Raw genomic sequence first — 24,334 nt, 5'->3', positions numbered from 1 at the left:
TAGCACGAGCCTTGGTTTGTGCGGGCCGGAACGGGTCATAGTAACAGGTGCCTATCTCCTGTTTCGGTAGCGTGAGTCAGCTTGATAAACAACACCCTCTGGATAGGACACTAGCCTATCGCCTACCCACAATCTATCTCATTAAAGGAAAACTCCACACAAAAACGAACTTTTGGTATTTGTTTCATTAGTCCATTGTTGACATAGTCCCAAAATATTTTGCTTGTCAGCAATCAAGCTTTCAAGATTTGTAACTTTTAAAATACAGAAATCATCCCGTATGATGCATTTTGCATTATATGATGCAAAACGCAGCATCATATGATGAAAAATGCATCATATGGGGAACGACTAATGTCAACAATGGACTACTGAAACAAATAACAAAATAGTTTTCCTTTAATGCTGAGTGCCAAGCAGAGACACATCGGGTCTCATTTTTACCATTTTTGGTATGACTCCGCTGGGAATCAAACTCCCAACCTTCCAATATCAGGGTGGACACGCTAACCACAAGGCCACTGAGTTAGGGTGTTTTAGGGTGTGTCCCAAATGGCACCCTTTTCCCTATATTATGCACTACTAAAGTAGTCCTTAAGTAGTAAAATACCATTACCACACACATACTTTCAATGTACACACGTTAATTTACAGTTCAAGTCACAGTACAGTAGACATGACATAAGGCACAACGTACAGGTAACTACCAAAAGTCAGTGTCCCCACCTTTAACACATGGAGAAAAGTCAAATGCAAGACTATCTCCTATGTCATCCAGCACATGTAGGCCACTTTATATATCTATTTAAAAAGCCACGTTTCGCCACGCCTTCTTTAGGATGATGTGAAACAACAAAATCAGGAATGAGGGATGGTTTTCACTGTCGAGATGTGGTCCAGACCGGTGACTTGGCTGGGAATCTTACTAGCTGCTGTCTTTCCAATCTCTAGGGCTGAGAATAGTGACCCAGTGTCCAGCCAACGTGTCCTGGAACCCGTTACACTGGCAGCCTCAGTAGCCTAGCAAGAGCCTTGATTTGTGCCAGCCGAAACGGCTCATAGGAGCAGGTGCCTATCTCCTGTTTCTGTAGCGTGAGGCAGCTTGATGTGGACAAACCATTAGGAACACCTGCACTTTCCATGACATAGGCTGACCAGGTGAAAGCTATGATCCCTTATTGATGTCACTTGTTAAATCCACTTCAATGAGTGTAGATGAAGGGGAGGAGACAGGTTAACCTTTTACTGCAGTGGGCTAAATCAGGTTCACACAGTGTTTCTTGGTAGTCTTAAACAAATCTACTTTGAAACAAAAGTATTCACCTCACACACTTGGTTATGGACTTAAAAAAGAAGACACCTGTAACATGTCAGATATAGAGTTGAAATGTATTCAATGTTGAGTTTGCACTTTATATACATCGCAAAAGACTGAAATATAACAAACCAGTTTTTTATATATATATATATATATATATATAATGTTTATTAATTATTAAATTATGAAAAATATGAATAACATTCCATCCATGAGGCCACAAGAGGGTGATTTGGTCATTTGACTGCAGGAAAGGGCTACAGAATAATTTTTAAGCATTGAGACAATTGAGACATGGATTGCGTATAATGTGCCATTCAGAGGGTAAATGGGCAAGACAAAAGATTTAAGTGCCTTTGAATGGGGTATGGTAGTATGTGCCAGGCGCACCGGTTTGTAACGCTGCTGGGTTTTTCACACTCAACAGTTTCCCATGTGTATCAAGAATGGTCCACCACCCAAAGGACATCCAGCGAACTTGACACAACTGTGGGAAGCATTGGAGTCAACATGGGACAGCATCCCGGTGGAATGCTTGACACCTTGTAGAGTCCATGCCCCAATGAAGTGAGGACCAAAAGGGTGTGCAACTCAATACTAGGACGGTGTTCCTAATGTTTTGTACACTCAGTGTATAGTGCACTACTAAAGTAGCACTGAAGTATAAAAATGGGAATAGTGTTCATTTGGGACACATCCTGAGGCTGCCAGTGTAATGGGTGGGGGCCAGAACACGTTGGCTGGACACTGGGTCACTATTCCCAGCCCTAGAGCCAGGAGAGTTGACTAATGGTAAAAGGAGATGGGACGAGGCGTATTGCGAAATGCTTCACCCCTGCTTGAAAGGCATCGTATGACATTTCAATTATGGACGGGCTCTTCCCATGTAAATTTCAATTTTCACAAGATTCAGTTTCGCTGGGCCTTAACCGCAATATATTTCTGTAAAACACAGTGGCAAATAATTGTCTATCATAAATAGATATAGTAACATGATTGAATAACACTTATAAGTGTATCAAACCAAAGTTCATTAAAACACTTGTTAATTAATATTTATTGTGAAACATAACTGAGAGATTTAATGCATAGGTTTCTGTATTAAGCAAACCATATACAAATTACTAAGGCCATAGATTACTTACATAAAATATATAATACATGTTTGCACAGTGGCTTCTGGACCTATACTTGTCTATACAAACTCTGATTAAATTAAATTAAAAACATTGATAATACCCTGAAGGAATGTTCTTACATTTACAGTACATTCAAATACAAAGACAAGGCATTGTTCTCTGAGAGAGAAATAAAATAAAAATAATTATGCATATCGCATATCCCCTCTTGTGATATAATGAATCCACTAGGCTAGTTTAGAATACCACTATGGAATAATATCCTGTTAATGGTACCTGGGAACAGGCCATGTGGCCAGGGCCAGACTGTTCCACAAGGGTATGTGTGTCACAGAATACAGTTTACAGAGTGTGTGACTTTTTTTTATTTGTATATACACTACCGGTCAAAAGTTTTAGAACACCTACTCATTCAAGGGTTTTTCTTTATTTTTACTGTTTTCTATATTGTAGAATAATAGTGAAGACATCAAAACTATGAAATAACACATATGGAATCATGTAGTAACCAGAAAAGTGTTAAACAAATCAAAATATATTTTATATTTGAGATTCTTCAAATAGCCACCCTTTGCCTTGATGACAGCTTTGCACATGATTCCATATGTGTTATTTCATAGTTTTGATGTCTTCACTATTATTCTACAATGTAGAAAATAGTAAAAATAAAGAAAAACCCTTGAATGAGTAGGTGTTCTAAAACTTTTGACCAGTAGTGTAGTTTATTCTCCATTAGTCAGCACCTTTACACATATTTTGGGGTGTGCCAGATCTATGTTTTGGCTGATACTGTGGCACATACCCCTAAGAAAAAGTTTGGCCTTGTGGTCCTGGCTGTTTGGCCTCATTATACAGGCTCTGGCTGATCAATAGGGTCTGGTTGGTGTCCTGATTGAGGTACAGTATATCCCAACCCTGTACTACTCCACTACTATGCACCATCCAACGTCACCAAAGGGAAATCCTCTCTGACGTCACGTTACCACTCCTGACGTAACCAGAACATTTCCCAGGGGGGCCCTGACCCATGCCTTAGTGTGAGTTATAAACAAACTAAATAAAAACGTTCGGTCCTATACACAATACCTAGGGTATCTATCCTGTAACCAGGATTACAACAGACTCTCTTTCTCTCTAATTTTTTTTCTACAAACTCTGTCCTCTGAAAGAACTGACCAGGTGAAAGGAGACAGCTGGCCTAATGATGAACTTTCACCTGTCAAGAGTTTTCCATGGATGTTGTGTAGGCCTGTGTCTGTTTTAACTGTTTATTCCATGTCCCTGTTTTTGTTGTGGATTTTTTTAACGCATTGCATTTTCTGTACACAAAGTACATTTCTGTGAACATTTAAATCTTTGTCATATAGCAGGCCCTCGACCAGAGCGACTTACAGTAATGCATTCATCTTAACAACAAGACATTAGGGTATATCTAATAATGTAATATAATATACAGTAATCAGTGCAGGTGAAGGAAAGCAGACAAGGAGAGGACAGATTTTTTTACAATTGAGAAACAACCATAGACGATGATCTATTAAAATCAGTCTCAATCTTGACGTCTAGTGAGGAGAAGAACATCCACCTATACAGAACCTGCTGAAAAGAAGGTCCTGTATAGATCTATGTTCAACCAGCAACTATCATATAATCACAATGATCACATTGTTTACACTATACAGTGTTAGCATCATCAGCTATTAACTCTTAATTAAACTTTGAATTATAATTTGCAAGCTAGGCAGCAACTACAGTGCACCAATCTTTCAGCCAATAACCAACATAAAGGCCTTTCAAGGTCAAGATATCAGAATAATTCATGCAATCGACGACACCTAAGATAATATGGTCCTACTGAATAAAAATATATACAGCTAGAAATTGATATCTTGCCTTATCACACAACATGATTTACAAGCTTGCATTGGAGTTTGTCATAAAAGTGTTATTTTATGTATAGAATGTGTTGGTGACTACATATGAGTTAACGCAAACGTCTAGAAGATACTGAATTACCAAGGACTTGAGACTTGGTCCATAAAACCTTAGGACTTGCCTTGATTTGAGCTTACAATTCACAACTTGGGACTTGACTTGAGATTTGACCCTTTCTACATAACCTTTCTTGGACTTTAGGACTTGAAATTAACTTGTGACTTGAAATTAATGATTAGACAAAGATAGGTATATCTAAACATGAGTCATTGTTGCATATAGCTACAAAATATGACCAATGAGACTTGAGACTTACTCCAAATATAACTTGGGACTTGACTTTTCTTGGATCCTTTACTTGTGATTTACTTGACCAGCTTTACTACTTCCACTACTTTGCAGAGTCGATGCTGGCCATTTCCCCCCTCTGTTAGCTCAGGGGAACCAGATCTCAGCTGTTTAGTTCTCTCAGTGAACACTGAGCCCTTAAAAGCCGACTCACTCCCCCTGCCTGCCTGCGTAGCCTCCCAACTCAACACATGATGTCAAAATACTGTCCGGCTGAAAGGGCATCCGAGAATAGATATGTGGGTTGTGGCCTGGTTGGCATTGGGGTCCTGCACAGTGTTCATACATTCATACAATCCCAGTTCAGACATTTAAGGGGTCAGTATGCTGTCCTTCGGTTGATTTTGTTGTGCTTCTCTTCTGGGTCAGGGTTATTCCTGAGTGCTGTTGAGTGCTATTTTATATGAGACATCTATATATGTCAGGGTTATTCCATGATTGTGGCATTACAAATCCTGCAAAAAGCAAGAAGGGAATAGTAAATCAATGAAGTACTGTAAAGACCAGCTAAAGCTATGTTTAAACTGTCAATGTACTGTAAAACCAGTACAGTTACTGTAAAACCCATTAAAGCTATTTTAAACTGGCTTTTGTAATGAGACCAGTTACAGTAAGACAAGTTAAATCTTTTTTAAACTGACCAGTTACTGTAAAACCAGTAGTTACTGTAAGACCAGTACAGTTATTTTAAGACCAGTACAGTTACTGTAAAACCAGTACAGTTACTGTAAGACCAGTTAAATCTATTTAAACAGGTTTTTGTAGTGAGAGTTTGCTTGTTGACCCAGCCTGGTCTGATACACTAGACGTAACATAGTAAAATCCGGGACACTAAAATTTGTATGATATGTTACATTTACATTTACATTTTAGTCATTTAGCAGACGCTCTTATCCAGAGCGACTTACAGTTAGTGAGTGCATACATTATTTTAATGTTATTTTTTTCATACTGGCTCCCTGTGTTACATTTGGTATGGTTACATAGAAGGTTACTTAAGGCAACAAAATGAAAGTAGGGTTGTTGGTCGGGGTGGATGGGTAGACGTATAACACGAACATCTAGCAACCCAAAGGTTGTGTGTTCGAATCTCATCACAGACAATTATAGCTAATCTGCAACTACTTACTACTTTGCAACTACTTAGGTTAAAGTTAGGGTTAGCTAACACGCTAACTCCTCACCCTAACCTTAACCCCTAGCCTAGCTAATGTTAGCCACCTAGCTAATTTTAGCGTTAGCCACCTAGCTAATGTTAGCGACAACAAATTGGAATTTGTAACACATCATACTTTTTGCAAATTCGTAACATATAGTACAAATTGCAATTCGTAACATATCATATGAAATGGATGATGGACATCCACAAATGAATACATACCATTCGAAACGTAACCTATCATACTAATTGGAGTGTCCTGGATTTACGTTTATTTATTGACCAGACATCTTACCTGTGACATGAGCCCACTTCTAGCCCAGCTGCTGACCTGCATACAGACATAAACACCATATTTGTATTTGTATTTATTAGGGATCCCCATTAGTTCCTGCCAAGGCAGTAGCTACTCTTCCTTGGGTCCAAACACATTAAGGCACTTGCACCACACATAAAACAAAAGATAAAACAGTACATCATATAACATTATTACAGCACTACATATTTACAATACAAAATGTATAATACCACCATACAATAATATTACACGCATGACTGTAAGTCGCTTTGGATAAAAGCGTCTGCTAAATGGCATATTATTATATTATTATTACAATGTATGTGTGTGTAGAGTGCGTGTGCTAGTGTGTGTGTGCCCGTATGCATGTGTGAATATCACACTCATGTTGGACATAGGAAAAACATTTCCTTGGCTGCAACCTATCTAGATTAATGACAGAATGTACGGTACTTAAAAAGTATTATTAGATTGGTTAAAGTTTTTTTTTTACGGTATGTGTTGCAGAGTTTGTCAGGGTTATGCAGGGTAGTGCAATGGTTGTAATGCATACTTTGCTCCAGATTCAAAGTTCAAAGGGCAGCAATGATTTAGCAACAAGTTGCATACAACTTGTTTGTGAATAATATGACAGTTATAAACCATAGTTTAAACAAGTTAACCATATCATCTATAGTTTAGATAATGATAAAAGGGAGGGACACTCATAGAAATCAAGGTTATATCTCATATACAATAGCACTCAGGTCAAATATCACATGAGCACTGTTTTCTCATTGAGAAAATCATATATTCACAAAAAAGCGTTGTTATAAAACCATTTGTATTTCTCTGTTGTACTCATTCTGCTGTTTAAAGACTTGAGCCACTGAAAGGATCCTACAGCAGACCAAATGTCAGACAATCACTCACTGGTGTGCTCTAACATTAAATTTCACTATCACTGGGCGCACTAACACTATTAATAGGAGCACTAACACTATCAATGGAAGCACTATAACTAAATGGTGGCGCATGTTGGGTATTTCTTTACAAAAGAAGCAACAGTCAAAATTCCTCACTTCATGTTAGCCTAGGCAAGCATACAGTTGTCTTTCAGCCTGAATATGTCTGGTTCAAGAGGCAGTCACAGAGGATGGGAGGATGGGGGTGCCATTTTTTTTTAAACGCCCGAAAGGAGACAATGTATCGGGAGCACTACAGGTATCCCAAAAAAACATCCACCATTGCTCTGGAGTGGGGAATCAGAAATCAGAAAAACAGGAAAAATCCAACAAAAGATTGTAAAATTGTTTGAAGAGTCGAAGTTCCAGGCACTCCAGATGGGTTTTAAAGTTAAAAAGCCTTTATCTACAGGGCATAGAGGATTGGACACTGTTCTGCACATTATTCCTGCATTTCTGCAGTTCCAACATGCAGTCATCCATTAAATATCAATGTGAATGGCAATGCAGAATGGTCCTACAGCTCTGTTCTTGCAACCATGTAAATGCTTGTCACCAAAAACATGCCTCTGTAACGTAATCAATGCATGCAAAAACATGCATTGATTAGGCTACATGTCAGTTATTGGCTATGAACCAAAAGATTGTCACCACAAATATTGTATTATCATTAATGATTTGTGTATGTGTACAGGTGTATGATGTATGGTGGGTGGTTGCAGCAAAACATACAAACTTGAGTCTATGTGTTGTCCAATGCATTCCGCACCGTTATTCACCCGCTTTTCGAGAAAAGGGGTTGATACCAGTAGACGCAGGCTGGGTAGGAAAATTGGCTGCAGGGATGTTGGTAGTGGGCGGGGGTGGGAAAGAGAATAGGGAAGTGGGAGGCGTCTCCTGAGGAAATACACATACATTATGTTACATTATCGCCCAAGACCCACTGACCTACTATTGCACAATGATGTAACCGACGAATACATTCCCGAGGGGCACTAAGGATACAGATGTAGGATCTTAATTTGACAAGTATTGCCTTAGCAAAATAATCCTGCAGCAACAGTATTCGAACGTTAGTCCATAATGTTGCTTGATCGGTGATTAGGCTATTAGCTGGACAAAAGTAGGCTACATGAAAAGTGCAATACTGCTAATATAACCTGTGTTATTGCGGATTTTCGATGAATTTATGGAAATCACAAAGCTCATCTGCAACAAAAGAGTGATCAAATGAAGATCCTACAGCTGTACTAAGGGGTCATCACTCGGAAAGTCAACTACCTTACATTGAATTCATTTTACGGCACTAGGACGCGTTAGGTTTGCTTATCTCTCAGAACCTCCAGTTAAAGGGGCATACATAGACTGATATGACTGGGATTGTCAATAGCTTCTCCGTGGTGAGTTTTGAGAGTTTACCGTCTTTGACACAAGGAAAGCTACTTTTGTTTCTGATTATGTAATCATGTATTTAGGCTGTTTCTGAAAAGCTTTACTTTGACAATTGGAAGGCTATATTTTGCATTGATAATTTACAACAATTTATCAGCCAGTTAGTCTCAAACATTTTGAAATCACTTAATAACAAAAAACTATACAATAATTTGAATTACTTGTGACTTGACTTATTGGCATATTTAGAGCAACTTTTAAAAAATCTATGTTTTAATCTAACTTGCATGATACAATGCTCTCAGGAAAGTAGTAGTTAAACCTCTACCATTTATGATACATATGGTTATTATGCATTGTATCATTGTAGCTTATGCTTTATCATTGTAGCTTATGGATCATAGCTGTACAATTCAGATGCTATGGACAACAAAATAGCTAAACTACAGAAACAGTATTTATGCAGAATGTGTTGCAAACATTGCCATAGAACTGGAAAGAGTTGGTTGACCGACAGCAAATACCATACCTTACTTAGAGCTAGTGGTTGACCTCCATTAAAAAGGTTCAATGGGTCTACATTCAAACTAAACATCGTCACCACCTCCAATGGGTCTTATGAGAAGTACAAGGAGGTCAAATGCTCTGAATATCATAATAATAATAATAATAATAGCCAAAACTGTCGGCCTTAGTGGTTAATTTGAAGAATCCTTTTAATTTTAAAATATTGTTTTCAACTAAGTTTATAATTTTCTTTCCCATCATCATCAAAATGTTATTATGTCTATCGACATAATTTGTTGGACGGTAAACTACAAAACCTAAACTTGAGATCACTGACTTGAAAGTGCATGCTGTTATGTCCCCCATCTAACAGCTAGGTAAGAGTTAAGTAGGTCTGCTTGACCCTTACCATAGTGGGAACTGGGTCAGCTGAGTCGGCATCCTGAGGCGCCTCACTTTGCTCCTCTTTGGGTTTGTGTTTGAACCAGCTGCTAAACCACCCTGACTTGGTGCTCTGATCAGACACAGACACAGACACACACAGAGAGAGAGAGAATGAGAGAGAGAGATGGAGACACAGAGAGACACACAGACAGAGAGAGACACAGAGAGAGAGAGAGAGAGAGAGAGAGAGAGAGAGAGATGGAGACACACACACAGAGAGAGAGAGAGAGTCTTATTAAAACAAAACTCTGGTTCTTATCTGATGCTGTCGAGATGATGACAGGCTTCAGGCTCCGCCCACCTGTTTTGGTTGGATTTTGTCCGGCTCTGAGGCCTTGCCCTCCTGCGTGATGGTTGCCTGGTGCCCTCCCTGCTGCCATGCCTGCTGACCTCCATAACCATACTCCTGGCCATACTGCTGACTATACTCTGCCACCGGCATCATGCCAGCATTCACATGGACCCCTATCTGCATAGGACAGACAGATATACAGACTGTAATTTGACATGTCCACTTATTTGTATGCCCCAATAGGGGGTATGTTTGTGTATATACATCTAATGTATGTTTGGTAGCCAATAAAACTCTCCTGAGGACTCACCATGCCTGTGCCAGCAGATGGATCACCCCCTAGAACAATACAATGAAATCAAAGCATGAGGTCCTCATATCACAGTTAACAACAGAAACATGTAAGAAGATTCACAAAATGAGTAAAGAGGAGTGAAATTAAATGAGCATGTTTCATTATAACCACCAGAAACAGGGTTGAATCATTAGTATGTTTGATCAATCAAAACCAGAGCCCTCATCCGTTGTCTCACCTTCCTTTTCTAAAGGAGGACAGTCCAGTGTAGGATGCTGAGATGAAGTCTGAGGCTGAGGCTGGGCAGTGTCTGTGTAGTGGTAACTGTAGTGGCCTCCCACCACTAGGGGCACTGCAGGCTGAGTGTTAGAAGCCATAACTGGCAGAGGAGGCTGGGTGTTGATCTGCTGTGCCTGCACGTGCTGTTGTTGTTGCTCTTCTGCTGCTTTGTGGTAGAATAATTCAGCATCCGGTCCCTGGTCATCTCCCCTCACAGAAAGGTCACCGGTGTCCGATTCTACAGCGAAATCAATGGAGTGAAGACAAACATTAGAACACTGGAGTGCGTTCCAAATGGCACCCCATTCCCTATCAAATGCACTACTTTTGACCTGGGACATGGTTCTAACACTGTGCAACTGGTTGATAGGACGAGCCCTCTGATGAGTCATCATGCAACTCTGATACATGAGACACTACGCCCAGGTGGAATAAGAGGGTACCACACCATACAGACACAGAGCAGAGAAATACTGTATGTCTGTTCAGCTTATATGTGGCACAAATGTTGGCCCTACATCACCCAAGTGGATGAGGTGAGTTCCCCCTTACTATGTAAACGCTTTTGATCATCTGGAAAAGTGCTATATGAGTCCAATAAATTGTTATTAATTGTCCATTGAAATAATGATCTGGGACTGTAGGTTTACCTGAATACACTCTGCTCTCCTCATGGGCCAATGCACTCCCTTCTGCTGGTGACTGGTATGTATCACTACAACCATTGCTCCCCATCTAAGTAAATACATATGTTTTAACCATAGCATCATAATGTGTAGAGAATGTTTTGGAAGAGACAAAAAAGACACAATTAAGATCATAAGGGTCTGGTATTGTTTGAACTATATCATTTGAATGGTACGAAGGGGTTATAATGTAGTAATAACAATGTTACCAGTGTCTATGTAAGGTCAACCATTGTGCTGACTGTGGCAAGTTAAAAACCTGAGTCTAGTCTTGCCAGCTGGACTATAGTAAATACGTAATCATCATCTCCAACACAAACAGAGGAACATGTGAAAATGTGACAAGAGAGAGAGAGAGAGAGAGAGAGAGAGAGAGAGAGAGAGAGAGAGAGAGAGAGAGAGAGAGAGAGAGAGAGAGAGAGAGAGAGAGAGAGAGAGAGAGAGAGAGAGAGAGAGAGAGAGAGAGAGATGACGGGTAAAATTATGATGCTTTGTGGTGTGGTCACCTGTATTCCCTGCTGTCTGTATCTCAGCTGCTTTAGCCAGTCAGGCTCCTGTCCAGGCCTGTTGTCAGCTGTGTCACTGAGCTGTCCCATTCCCTCACACTGCTTCAGCCGCTCTGCCAGCTGGGAGGAGAGGACACACACACAGGGAAAGTGCTGAGCAAACACACACACACACCGCTAGTGTTTTTAAGGCACTCCTTTACAGTAGATTAGTGCCTAATCTGGTACCCCCTGGAACAGGTCCTTCCTGTCCATGTAATGGTTTCATTATGACCTAAAAGGGAAAACTGATCCTAGATCAGCATTCCTACTCTGAGACGCTTTATGAATACAGGCCCTGAAGTGATTGGATACTAGGAATGCAATATGGCATAAAATGAGTGTATGATACATACAGTACATGTCAGAGTACGCTACTTATATAAGTTCTCCCTGCAGACTGTGTTTAGCGTATGTATGGAAGTGCATAGATAGGTGTGCATGAATGTATCATGACTTTACATTTTAGTCATTTAGCAGACGCTCTTATCCAGAGCAATTAGGGTTAAGTGCCTTGCTCAAGGGCACACAGGCAGATTTTTCACCTAGTCAGTTCAGGGATTCAAACCAGCTACCGTTCGGTTACTGGCCCAACGCTCTTAACCGCTAGTCTACCTAGCGCCGAAGTGCTACATATGATGTGTATATGTCAGAGTATCATGATAAAGTGCTCTACCTTGATAAGCTCTCCCAGCAGCACCATGCTGGGCTCCTGCAGTCTGAGTAAAGACATCCCTATCACCTCACAGTAGTGGAAGGCCTGGGACGCCAGCCCCGCATCCAGCAGACGACACGCATACAGGAACTTATACACCTGGGAATGACACAACAGGTTGTAACAAGACAACAACACAACAGCACAACCTACAGTAGCCACATGGAAAAAGCTAAACATCATTTCACTGTATCCTGGCCTAGAGAAAGCTTAATAGCAAAATACTGATGGAATCACAACTCTGTATTGACTTATGAGTTCCAAATCTGGCAAATTATGGACAAATCATACTAGTCATAAAAAACACAAAAAATGAATATTAACTACCTGGAAAGGGGGGATACAGAATAATTTATCTCCAAGTCTCTGGCAGTACTCAAATAACTCTGTGCACCGAATGGCAGAATTCTGAGCAAACTCTTTGAATGGGAGACTGTGGGGGAGGAAAACACATTCAGTTCTTAGCAGACGTTGTGTGACATAGTTTCTCACATCATTTTTAAACATACAAAAGTTACCATTGGGACTACTACTACTACTTGCTACCTACTAGCTTCCCGACTAAGTCTTAAGAAGGCTTAAGTAACTGTCCAGTAAAAATCTAACTTTTAAAAGTTAATATTCTGTTAACTCATACCCAAATAATGTTGTTGACTTGTCCTATACCCGTATTTTTGGCCAAAGCATCCATTGGAGAAAATAAACACTTAAAAAACTCCACTTTAAACTTGTATCGCAACAAGACCGTTTAATAAAATGCTTGCTATTTCCTCATAGAACATGATGTCATGTTGGCTCATTGGCTGAGCTGGCCAATCAGCGGCCTTCTTGCATGAATATTTTTAAGAACCTGTATACACCCACACCATTCTGTTGTTAGGGTACGCCCACACCATTCCAACACAGAAAAGCTGCTTTTTAACATACCTAATTAAAAACATTTGGAAGGGAAACTATTTCACTCATATTTTAATTAATTATATGTAATATTTCATAGAAATATGGAAACACTGGACAGTTACTTTAAAAGGCGTTTCTAGCTCAATATCAAATAATTTCTGGGTAACAATTAACTACCTTACTGTGATTGTTTTCAATTAAAATGGTAAAATAGAAACTAGGGCAAAAACCAAAACGTGCACCCAGGGGGGGCCCCAGGACCGAGTTTGGGAAACCCTGTATTAACTGATGTCACCAGGAAGGCCAAAACTCCATCCCACCAAAACAGGCTGGAATTTCAAGTGGCCTTTTCAAACAGCTTACACTAAAAGGGCATTAACATAATTTTACAATTTCACAGTATTATTCCAACCTCATAGTGTGGAAATATATATAAAACACAGGAAAATCACGTTTTTGACTGTGCTGGGCCTTTAAGTAGGACTTAGTGGTTTTCATACCAGTCATGCTACGATAATAGCAGCATTATGTTGTGGCATTAGTTACCGCAATCAAGAGCTATTACTTTCATGCCCATAGGAGCATCCACCCTCACATCGGCACCTCCATCGTGTGTACCCCTCAGAAATGGGTGCATGACATCCCTGTTCTGCAAGACATTTTGCTGTGCTGTTCTACAGTGAGTCCCAGAGGACATTCCCCCCTCGTTAGGAAGATATAATAGTGAAAGAGGGGATCACCACCCAGAAAGTTGACAAGTGAAAGGAGCGTTAACAGAATCTGGGTCATATTACAGCTGAGCTCACCTGTTGCAGTTGCCCAGAAGCACCAGTCTCTCTGTCTTGGCTGTGTAGACGCCAAAAGGAGCGTAAGCCGTCAGATAGCAGATATGAGCAGCATGTGACAGCCCTCTGGAGGCTGGGGAGAGACAACACTAAGGTTATGTAACAAATGGCACCCTATTTCCTATATAGTGCACTATGGTACCATTTGGGACTCAGACAAAACCTTTCTGAGGAGAATAGAAACACAGCCACTACAATCCAGTAGAAATGTGTGTGTGTGTGTGTGTGTGGGGGTAACGGTATATGAATACGTAACGGTATATGAATACGTAACGGTATATGAATATGTAACGGTATATGAATATGTAACGCTATATTAATATGTAACGGTATATGAATATGTAACACTGCACTGTGTGCGGAGTATGTTGACAACCCAGACACCTATCATCAGATCATGTAAGTGAGGATGTGGGTTTTGCCCACAGAACTGCAAACAACCTGCGTGAGGTCCATAAATCTGCAATAGAGACATACAAATGATCTGCCCAGAGACCAGGCATTCTTCCGTCCTCCCCCTGTCCCTATCCCTCACCCCAAGCTTCACTCCTCATCCCTGCAGTCTCCCCCTATTCCTTACCCCCCCGCCCCCTCATCCTCCTCCCCATCCCACTATCCCTGCCTGCCAGACACAGAACGATGACAATGAGCCGAGATGTTGTGAGAAAATAATAGTGAATTATCTCAAAAATCACTGTAATGTCTCAAGGATAATGTTTCTCCATGCGCTTACCTGTTCAACACAGTGGTATAGGACCTGTTGTCCATCTTGCTGGCCAGGAACAGTATGAAAAATGTATGCACTCACTAACTGTAAGTCGCTCTGGATAAGTGCGTCTGCTAAATGACTAAAATGTAAAAATGTAAATGAACAGGGGGGGGGGGGTGTGTGTGTGTGTGTGTGTGTGTGTGTGTGTGTGCGTGCGTGCGTGTATACCAAGCGTGTCTCCCATGGTAATAATGCTCTTCTGGTGCGTGATAGGATCTCCCGTCTCATTGGACAGCATGACGGCCAGGTGAGGCTCCCAGTCTTTCCATTTGTCACTTCCACAACACTGAGGACACACACACACACACACTGTCAGTCTATTACCAGATTGTTATATTACAATTTGGTGCAACATACATGTACTGTACATTGTTAGCATAATTACCAACTACAGTACAATGAACACAACAGCCACTGAAAGCATGAACTGGTCAACTACAGTAAATGTGCCAAGACCAGCACCAATTACACAAGGAAGGAAGGGCACAATAGAATAGACAACTATTGTACTGTGGTATGTTTATGTATTTATTAAGCATTGTTTTACCGTGGAAACAGCAGGGATCCTCCCAGAGAGCATCTGAAACAGGGTCTGTAGGGGGTCGCTGGGAGCTAGCTGGCCTGTAAACCTGCCATAGAGATGACCACGCCATGGAAAAACTGAATATGTAATATTCAATATTTATATGTAATAGATATGAATATGTAAGGTCACTGTACATAGAAAGAATCCCGCCCCTGCACAGTTCCTGTCACTGAGTGCTGCAAATAGAACCACCCACGTCATGGAAATTCAAAATACTGAATATGTAATGTGATAGTAATATGTAATAGATATGAACATGTAAGGCCATACTGTACATGGAAAAATCCACCCCTGTTCAGGGTAACAGAAATAGAAACGCTTATGTTTTTTGTTTATAAAAAAAAAAAAAGTAATTTAATATTACAAAAAAGAAATACCTACCGAAATACTGAATATGTAATGGTATATGAATATGTAACGGTATATGAATACGTAACGGTATATGAATACGTAACGGTATATGAATATGTAACTGTATATGACTATGTAACTGTATATGAATACGTAACGGTATATGAATACGTAACGGTATATGAATATGTAACGGTATATGAATATGTAACGGTATATTACTATGTAACGGTATATGAATACGTAACGGTATATGAATACGTAACAGCATATTAATATGTAACGCTATATTAATATGTAACACTGCGCTGTGTGCTGAGTATGTTGACAACCCCGACACCTATCATCAGATCATGTAAGTGAGGATGTGGGTTTTGCCCACAGAACTGCAAACAACCTGCGTGAGGTCCATAAATCTGCAATAGAGACAGACCAATGATCTGCCCAGAGACCAGGCATTCCTCAGTCCTCCCCCTGTCCCTATCCCTCACCCCAAGCTTCACTCCTCATCCCTGCAGTCTCCCCCTATTCCTTACCCCCCCGCCCCCTCATCCTCCTCCCCATCCCACTATCCCTCCCTGCCAGACACAGAACGATGACAATGAGCCGAGATGTTGTGAGAAAATGGATTATGACAAAAAAACTATTACCAATAACATTATATCACTTTTGGGTTTATTCAAATGTAGTCTGTAAGATGTGTTGTTTTTATACAGTCTATAGATACCTGTAGTTCTCCTTTACAAATCACTGACCTTGAATCAATAGTGTATTATCTCTAAAATCACTGTAATGTCTCAAAGATAATGTTTCTCATGCGCTTACCTGTTCAACACAGTGGTATAGGACCTGTTGTCCATCTTGCTGGCCAGGAACAGGGCGTGGCCCCACAGTCCCCTCTTCATGGCCAACTCCAGGGCCTCCTGTGAAAGAACCATAATGGAGGTGTGGAGGAGACGTGAGTGAAGGGTGGAGGAACCGTGGGGGAGGCATAGGGGAGGTTTGGGGGATGCATGAGGAGGTTTAGGGAGGGGTGAAGGTACAGTTGGGGAAGCGTCGGGGATGCATGGGGTAGGTGGAGGGGAGACGGGGGCGGGGGGGGGGGGGGCACTAGCAGATGGAGATCTGTGAAACTCAAACATTATGCCTGAAGTATCTGGAGGAGACATGAGGTGTGGGGGAGGAGTGGGGGAGTTATGGGAGAGGCATAGGCAGGGGTGAAGGTGGTGTGAAAGAACACAGGGTCAGGGGTCAGTGTTGGAGGAGTAAGAGGATAGCCCTGGTGTAACATTAGTCAGACAGCTATCACTATGCTGTCTCCATGGTGTTAATCATAGACACTATCTATTAATCTCAGAATAAATAGGAGATTACTTTACCATTTTAAAATATATTATTATATATTGTTCAAGAGATCACCCTGACCTTCTTCCGTCCAGCCAGGAGAAGCTTGGTGTATCCCTGCATGTCCTTCTCTGTGGACTCAGGCGTACAGACACTAGTGGCTGTCCCTGTCAGCAGATCTGCTCCATCCAAGGGGTCTGTCTCAGGACTAGGGCCCTCACTCAGGTCTATGAGGGTGGTTTAAAAAGTGAAAAAAGGCCAGGACTCACTTGGATATAATTTGCAATTATTTACAAGCTTTGTTTGATGTATTTTTAACTCATAGCAACATGTCCAATAGATAAAAAACAACATGTCTTCCTCAGTATGTGTGGTGTAGAGTCCTTTACCTATATATGCCATTTAGCAGACGCTTAAAAAAAACTATTACCTATGAGTGTAGGGGCCTCTGATTCACTGCCCCCTGAACCACCATGGCCCTGAGAGTTCCTCATCAGCAGCTCTGCTATGTCTGAACCAACGATACGCTGAATGAATCCAGGGAGATAAAAAGATAGGGTAATGTTAGAATGAGTATGTGGGTGGGCGTTTAGTTTACTTTTGGACCATCTTGGCCAACTTGTGATATTTCAAGAGTGCTAAGACAAAAATAGTTTTACCTACTGTAAGAGTGTGAGGAGATATATAGTACACCTACTGTAAGAGTGTGAGGAGATATATAGTACACCTACTGTAAGAGTGTGAGGAGATATATAGTACACCTACTGTAAGAGTGTGAGGAGATATATAGTACACCTACTGTAAGAGTGTGAGGAGATCCAGTCTATAGGACACCTACTGTAAGAGTGTGAGGAGATATATAGTACACCTACTCCATTCTGTCTGCACAGCAGTACCAGTAGATTCCAAAGGAGGGCGGCAGAGCCCTTGTCTTGTAGCTTTTCATCTTTCATGCAGGCTTCTGCCATCTGGTGGGCAAAAGAGATGGCATCTACTTTGTGCAGGTCTTCCCTTTGAAGGAGTTGAAAAAATGCCCGTTGAGAGAAATACACACATAATACTAATAGCCACCATTATAACAGTAAACATTCATGTTTTCAATGCATTTTGTGTGCCTGTTTTTACTCTCTCTAGAACAGTTTTGTTGGGAGTGGTTATTTGGTCAGTGTCTCCTATTTTGCATGCATGGACAATACATCATCACATACTGAGTAGCATGGATGTTTGGATATTGTGTTTAAGAGTGTAAAATACCTAGCCAGCGGTCCAGGAAATTCTCTCATGTCCTGCTGCTCCTGTGTTTCCCCCAGAATGATCTGCAGACAGAACAGACAGACAGCCTCTCAGTAACACATTAACAGAAACTTCTCACACACCAGCTCAATACTGATAAAAACAGCTTAACAGTTCCTCCAAACCGAAACTAATCTCCCAGTAATTTAGCCCTTCCTTGATGCCTACTCTATTCATTACATGATTGTGACCTCTTCCTAGAACCTGCTAGTTCACCACAACAATTCTGCCATGTAGTTGAAGTCGGAAGTTTACATACACCTTAGCCAAATACATTTAAACTCAGTTTTTCACAATTCCTGACATTTAATCCTAGTAAAGATTCCCTATCTTAGGTCAGTTAGGATCACCACTTTATTTTAAGAATGTGAAATGTCAGAATAATAGTAGATAGAATGATTTATTTAAGCTTTTCTTTCTTTCTTCACATTCCCAGTGGGTCAGAAGTTTACATACCCTCAATTAGTATTTGGTAGCATTGCCTTTAAATTGTTTAGCTTGGGTCAAACGTTTCGGGTAGCCTTCCACAAGCTTCCCACAATAAGTTGGGTGAATTTTGGCCCATTCCTCCTGACAGAGCTAGTGTAACTGAGTCAGGTTTGTAGGCCTCCTTGCTCGCACACACTTTTTCAGTTCTGCCCACACATTTTCTATAGGATTGAGGTCAGGGCTTTGTGATGGCCACTCCAATACCTTGACTTTGTTGTCCTTAAGCCATTTTGCCACAACTATGGAAGTATGCTTGGGGTCATTGTCCATTTGGAAGACCCATTTGCGACCAAGCTTTAACTTCCTAACTGATGTCTTGAGATGTTGCTTCAATATATCCACATATTTTTCCTTCCTCATGATGCCATCTATTTTGTGAAGTGCACCAGTCCCTCCTGCAGCAAAGCACCCCCACAGCATGATGCTGCCACCCCCGTGCTTCACGGTTGGGATGGTGTTCTTCGGCTTGCAAGCCACCCCGTTTTTCCTCCAAACATAACGATGGACATTATGGCCAAACAGTTCTATTTTTGTTTCATCAGACCAGAGGATATTTCTCCAAAAAGTACAATCTTTGTCCCCATGTGCAGTTGCAAACCGTAGTCTGGCTTTTTTATGGCAGTTTTGGAGCAGTGGCTTCTTCCTTGCTGAGCGGCCTTTCAGGTTATGTCGATATAGGACTCGTCTTACTGTGGATATAGATAATGTTGTACCTGTTTCCTCCAGCATCTTCACAAGGTCCTTTGCTGTAGTTCTGGGATTGATTTGCACTTTTCGCACCAAAGTACGTTCATCTCTAGGAGACAACGCGTCTCCTTCCTGAGCGGTATGGCGGCTGCGTGATGGTGTTTATACTTGCGTATTATTGTTTGTACAGATGAGCGTGGTACCTTCAGGCATTTGGAAATTGCTCCTAAGGATGAACCAGACTTGTGGAGGTCTACAATTTTTTTCTGAGGTCTTGGCTGATTTCTTTTGATTTTCCCATGATGTCAAGCAAAGAGGCACTGGGTTTGAAGGTAGGCCTTGAAATACATCCACAGGTACACCTCCAATTGACTCAAATGATGTCAATTAGCCTATCAGAAGCTTCTAAAGCCAAGACATCATTTTCTGGAATTGTCCAAGCTGTTTAAAGGCACAGTCAACTTAGTGTATGTAAACTTCTGACCCACTGAAATTGTGATACAATGAATTATACGTTATTTGTGTCATGCACAAAGTAGATGTCCTAACCGACTTCCCAAAACTATAGTTTGTTAACAAGAAATTTGTGGAGTGGTTAAAAAAATGAGTTTTAATGACTCCAACCTAAGTGTATGTAAACTTTCGACTTCAACTGTATATCCTACTATTCTCCGTACTGATTCTGTCCTGCTCCTTTAACCTAGAACTGTACCTCCAGACTGTGTAGTTCCACCTTCCCTGGGTCTCCCTGCATGGCCAGACCAGGACTAATCCGGATCAACTGTCCGGCTGGACCAAAGCTGACCAGAGCATGGGGCAAAGTGTATTTCAGAGGGGCAGTCGCCTGGGGAATTGCTGCATGCTCTAAGGAGAGAACATGCATTATTATCATTAATAATATTATCACCTTCATGGGAGATATTCATTGTGCTGTAATGAGTGTTCATTAGACTTGAGGATGGACAGTTAGCCTCATCGTGCTCCTTTGTTATTAGTGGAATACAACCAACCCTACAGAGAACAGCATGACCCCTGTTTCTAAGAGACAGACCTATAGTATCTGGGCGGAGATTACATGTAACTCAATTATTACCTGTGTCTGCTGTGCTCCAGGTGGGTTGTGGGGCAGGGTCAGTCTGTTCAGCACCGTTGATGTACTGGCTCAACTCATAGCTACTGGAGGACAGGCCTGAGGCCTTGGAGATGACCAGAGCCCCAGCGGCATAAGAGCAGGCCTGGAGGACAAGACCAGTCAAACCAAGATAGGAGAATGGGCAGGGATGGAGAACATCATACAACCAAGTTCCCAAAGTAAGTATTCACCAAAGTGGGCAAACAGCAACACAGATCTGTATCTTTGTCATAAGAAATTAATATCATTTATTAATCATAATATTTAGATGTTTACATCTCCACCAGCCTCCCCATTCTCTTTAGAACGATCTTCATCAGAGCCTCTGAAGTCATGCTGAGAGCTGGCTCTTCGCTGGTCATACCTGAAAAATAATTAGAAGAAGAAGAAATAGGGTTGAATTCATGCCCTTCAATGAAAGAAATATCATGAATGTCACGTCTTTCTGTCTAACCTTTGTTGTTCTGGGTAGCCACTGCCAGTCTGGTCCTGCTCATATCTCCTCTCCTGATACGGGTCAGATCTCCATTGTTCCTGGGGAGCCCATTGACCTGCATCTGGATCATATCAATTACAGAGAATTGTATCAATCATGTTGCTTACTTGCACATAGTTATTGTTTAGTTTTGCTTCTTTACACATGAATTACCTTTGTACTGTGGTGCATATGTTGAAATAAAATAAAATAAAATGTTATTGGTTGCGTACACATATTTTGCTAATGTTATCGCAGGTGCAGCGAAGTGCTTATGTTTCTAGCTCACCTAACAATACAAAACAATACACACAAATCCCATCAAATCAAAGAAAGGAATGAAGAAATATCAGAACGAGCAATGTCAGAGTCCGAAATATAAATATATATGTATATGATTGTGTGTATAGACAGTATGGACAGTATATGAATAGAAAAGGTGTGTACAGCAGTAGTTATATAGGATGAGCCTTGACTGGAATACAGTATATACATATGAAGTGGGTAAAACAGTATGTAAACATTATTAAAGTGACCAGTGTCCAATGACTATGTACATAGGGCAGCAGTCTCTAAGGTGCAGGGTAGAGTACCGGGTGGTAGCCGGCTAGTAACAGTGAGTAAGTTCAGGGCAGGGTCCTGGGCAGAGGCCGGCTAGTGGTGACTATTTAACAGTCTGATGGCCTGGAGATAGAAGCAGTTTTTCAGTCTCTCGTTCCCAGCTTTGATGCACCTGTACTGTCTCCGCCTTCTAGATGGTAGCGGTGTGAACACACCGTGGCTGAGGTCCTTGATGATCTTCTTGGCCTTCCTGTGACACCGGGTGCTGTAGATGTCGTGGAGGGCAGGCACTGTGCCCCCAGTGATATGTTGGGCTGACCGCACCACCCTCTGGAGAGCCCTGCAGTTGCGGACGGTGCAATTGCAGTACCAGGCGGTGATACAGCCCGACAGGATGCTCTCAATGGTGCATCTGTAGAAGTTTGTGAGGGTCCTAGTGGAAGAGGCAATGTTGTGCCTTCTTAACCACACTGTCTGTGTGGATAGACCATTTCAGGTTGTCAATGATGTGCACGCAGAGGAACTTGAAGCTTTTCATCCTCTCCACTGCAGCCCTGTGCTCTCTCTGCTGTCTCCTGAAGACCACAATCAGCTCCTTCGTTTGTTGACGTTGAGGTTATTTTCCTGGCCCTCACCTCCTCCGTCTCATTGTTGTTGGTAATCAGGCCTACTACTGTTGTGTCGTCTGCAAACTTGATGATTGAGTTGGAGACATGCGTGGCCACGCAGTCATGGGTGAACAAGGAGTACAGGAGGGGGCTTAGCGCGCACCCTTGTGGGGCCCTGTGTTGAGGATCAGCGTAGCGGAGGTGATGTTGCCTACCTTCACCACCTGGGGTCTGCCCAGGACCCAGTTGCACAGGGCGGGGTTCAAACCCAGGGCCCCGTGCTTATTGATGAGCTTGGAAGGCACTATGGTGTTGAAGGCTGAGCTTTAGTCAATGAACTGCATTCTTACATAGGTATTCCTCTTGTCCAGATGGGATAGGGCAGCATGCAGTGCAATGGCGCCATCCATGGATCTGTTGGGGCGGTATGCAAATTGTAGTGGTTCTAGTGTGTCGGGTAAGTGATATGATCCTTATCTAGCCTCTCAAAGCACTTCATGATGACAGAAGTGAGTGCTACGGGGTGTTAGTAATTTAATTCATTTACCTTCCCCAGCTTGCTAAGCAAGTTTTTTACATTTACCTTTATGTCATTTAGCAGACAGCCTTATCCAGAGCAACTAGGGGTAAGGTTACACCTGGTCAGGTCAGGGGTTCGAACCAGCAAACTTTCAGTTACTGTTCCAACGTTCTTAACCGCTAGGCTACCTGCCGCCATTTTTATAACTCTGATAATAGCTTAAGTTGCTTTGCAAGCAGGAGTGCAATACTTGTGTAATATAATGCATCACTGTAATCCACTGATAACAATATGTCAGTACCTGGGTAATGTCCTTTGTAATAGCCCTGGTCATAGTAGCCATAGTCCTGACTATGGTCCCAGTAAATCTGGGGTGGGTAGTCATATGCTTGCCTGTAAACAATAAGATCATATAAAGATATCATAGATCCATTTCTGATCATATAAAGATACATGATTTATTAAAAACTGTATCTTAGGGTCCACATAATAAATAGCTGGCATTTCACAAGTGTCACCACCAAACCACAATAAATAATACTGAGAGATACAGTAGTTTAACCTTTTCCTCAATGAATAGTGGATAGTTACAGTTACAGTCAGTTTCTTTCTTTTTTATATACTTTATTTGTACGTTTTCAAATTGAGACATTGACTTTTGACAATAATATAATAAGTTACAGTCAGTTTCTGTGTACAAACCTTGAGTGGGGTCTGGAGTGTTGTGGCTCTGGTCTGATGTAACCCATCGTGGAGTGGGGTCTGCCGTAAGCTGTTCTGGAATGGGTGGTGCTGTAGGAGCTGAGAGAGAACTCTGGAGGTGGTCTGGGAGGGGGAGGGCTGGTGAGGTAGCCCCTGTAGCGAGGGTCCTGGCGTGACCACTGCCTCTCCCTCTCCCTGGGGTCCGGTGGTGGTGGGTAGTGCCCAGTGATAGCGTCCCCAGCATTTGGTGCTGGTGGGTAGTTCCCGGTTCCAGTCCCCTGGTGAGGGTGAGCAGGCCTATGGTAGTCCTCTCTCTCCCTGGGTCTCTGGGGGTGACGACCAGGGCCTGGCTCGGTCCAGTGGTGACTTCTGGGATCCATGATGACCGCTCTTTATGTTAAGAGGAGAATGCTTCAATACCTGAGAAGAATAATGGATCATCAGTACTTTCACATGAAAAGAGGCTTAAGAAAAAAACTAAGGATTGGTAGAGCTCTCCGAGGAAGATCTCTGGAGCATTACAAAGCAATTAAGGACAGATCAACATTTACTGGGGTGGAGGGCTGGTCCAAAATAGGGGAAGGTTGTCAAACCTTTTTTTTTTTGCTATGGGGAGGGTAGTGTATTTTTTTGTGTGTCAATTCGCATTAAAGATCAGTCAAGACATGAGACATGCAGCTCAAAAAGCTCCCCTATTGATCTTGTTTAGGCCATACAAATTAAATTGACTATATAGAGGATGCCCCTCTTCACATTTCTGAAAAAATAAAATAATA

The 24,334-nt window shown here is 41.7% G+C and overlaps 1 protein-coding gene across 4 annotated transcripts in view; it reads right to left on the bottom strand.

Annotated features, from left to right (window-relative positions):
• Nucleotides 1-3,709: 3,709 nt before the first annotated feature.
• The window catches only part of sec16b (SEC16 homolog B, endoplasmic reticulum export factor), a 28,902-nt gene continuing 8,277 nt past the window's right edge, over nt 3,710-24,334 (bottom strand). For 2 of the 4 annotated variants that reach the window (XR_014613413.1, XR_014613414.1), the window contains 25 exons: nt 23,559-23,978; nt 23,158-23,249; nt 21,147-21,249; nt 20,969-21,056; nt 20,654-20,795; nt 20,273-20,424; nt 18,346-18,407; nt 17,964-18,102; nt 17,522-17,618; nt 17,173-17,318; nt 16,573-16,670; nt 15,358-15,439; nt 14,979-15,096; nt 14,003-14,114; nt 12,624-12,729; nt 12,258-12,395; nt 11,543-11,662; nt 11,001-11,085; nt 10,310-10,588; nt 10,087-10,115; nt 9,786-9,953; nt 9,450-9,554; nt 7,874-8,038; nt 6,195-6,230; nt 3,710-5,195 (listed from right to left, as the gene is read on the bottom strand). Coding sequence is in view for 2 of the 4 variants with exons in the window: in XM_084164045.1 (XP_084020171.1) it covers nt 7,913-8,038; nt 9,450-9,554; nt 9,786-9,953; nt 10,087-10,115; nt 10,310-10,588; nt 11,001-11,085; nt 11,543-11,662; nt 12,258-12,395; nt 12,624-12,729; nt 14,003-14,114; nt 14,979-15,096; nt 15,358-15,439; nt 16,573-16,670; nt 17,173-17,318; nt 17,522-17,618; nt 17,964-18,102; nt 18,346-18,407; nt 20,273-20,424; nt 20,654-20,795; nt 20,969-21,056; nt 21,147-21,249; nt 23,158-23,249; nt 23,559-23,938 (2,967 nt within the window). In the remaining 2 variants the exon portion in view is untranslated. Of the gene's footprint in view, nt 5,196-6,194; nt 6,231-6,252; nt 8,039-9,449; nt 9,555-9,785; nt 9,954-10,086; nt 10,116-10,309; nt 10,589-11,000; nt 11,086-11,542; nt 11,663-12,257; nt 12,396-12,623; nt 12,730-14,002; nt 14,115-14,978; nt 15,097-15,357; nt 15,440-16,572; nt 16,671-17,172; nt 17,319-17,521; nt 17,619-17,963; nt 18,103-18,345; nt 18,408-20,272; nt 20,425-20,653; nt 20,796-20,968; nt 21,057-21,146; nt 21,250-23,157; nt 23,250-23,558; nt 23,979-24,334 lie in introns of those variants that run through there. The other 2 variants (XM_084164045.1, XM_084164044.1) reach the window with 2 other exon arrangements.

The sequence above is a fragment of the Coregonus lavaretus genome, assembly GCF_964263955.1.
Source record: "Coregonus lavaretus genome assembly, chromosome: 6".
Lineage (NCBI taxonomy): Eukaryota > Metazoa > Chordata > Actinopteri > Salmoniformes > Salmonidae > Coregonus > Coregonus lavaretus.
Note: the sequence above shows the minus strand (reverse complement) of the source record. Positions and strands in the feature narration are given on the sequence as shown.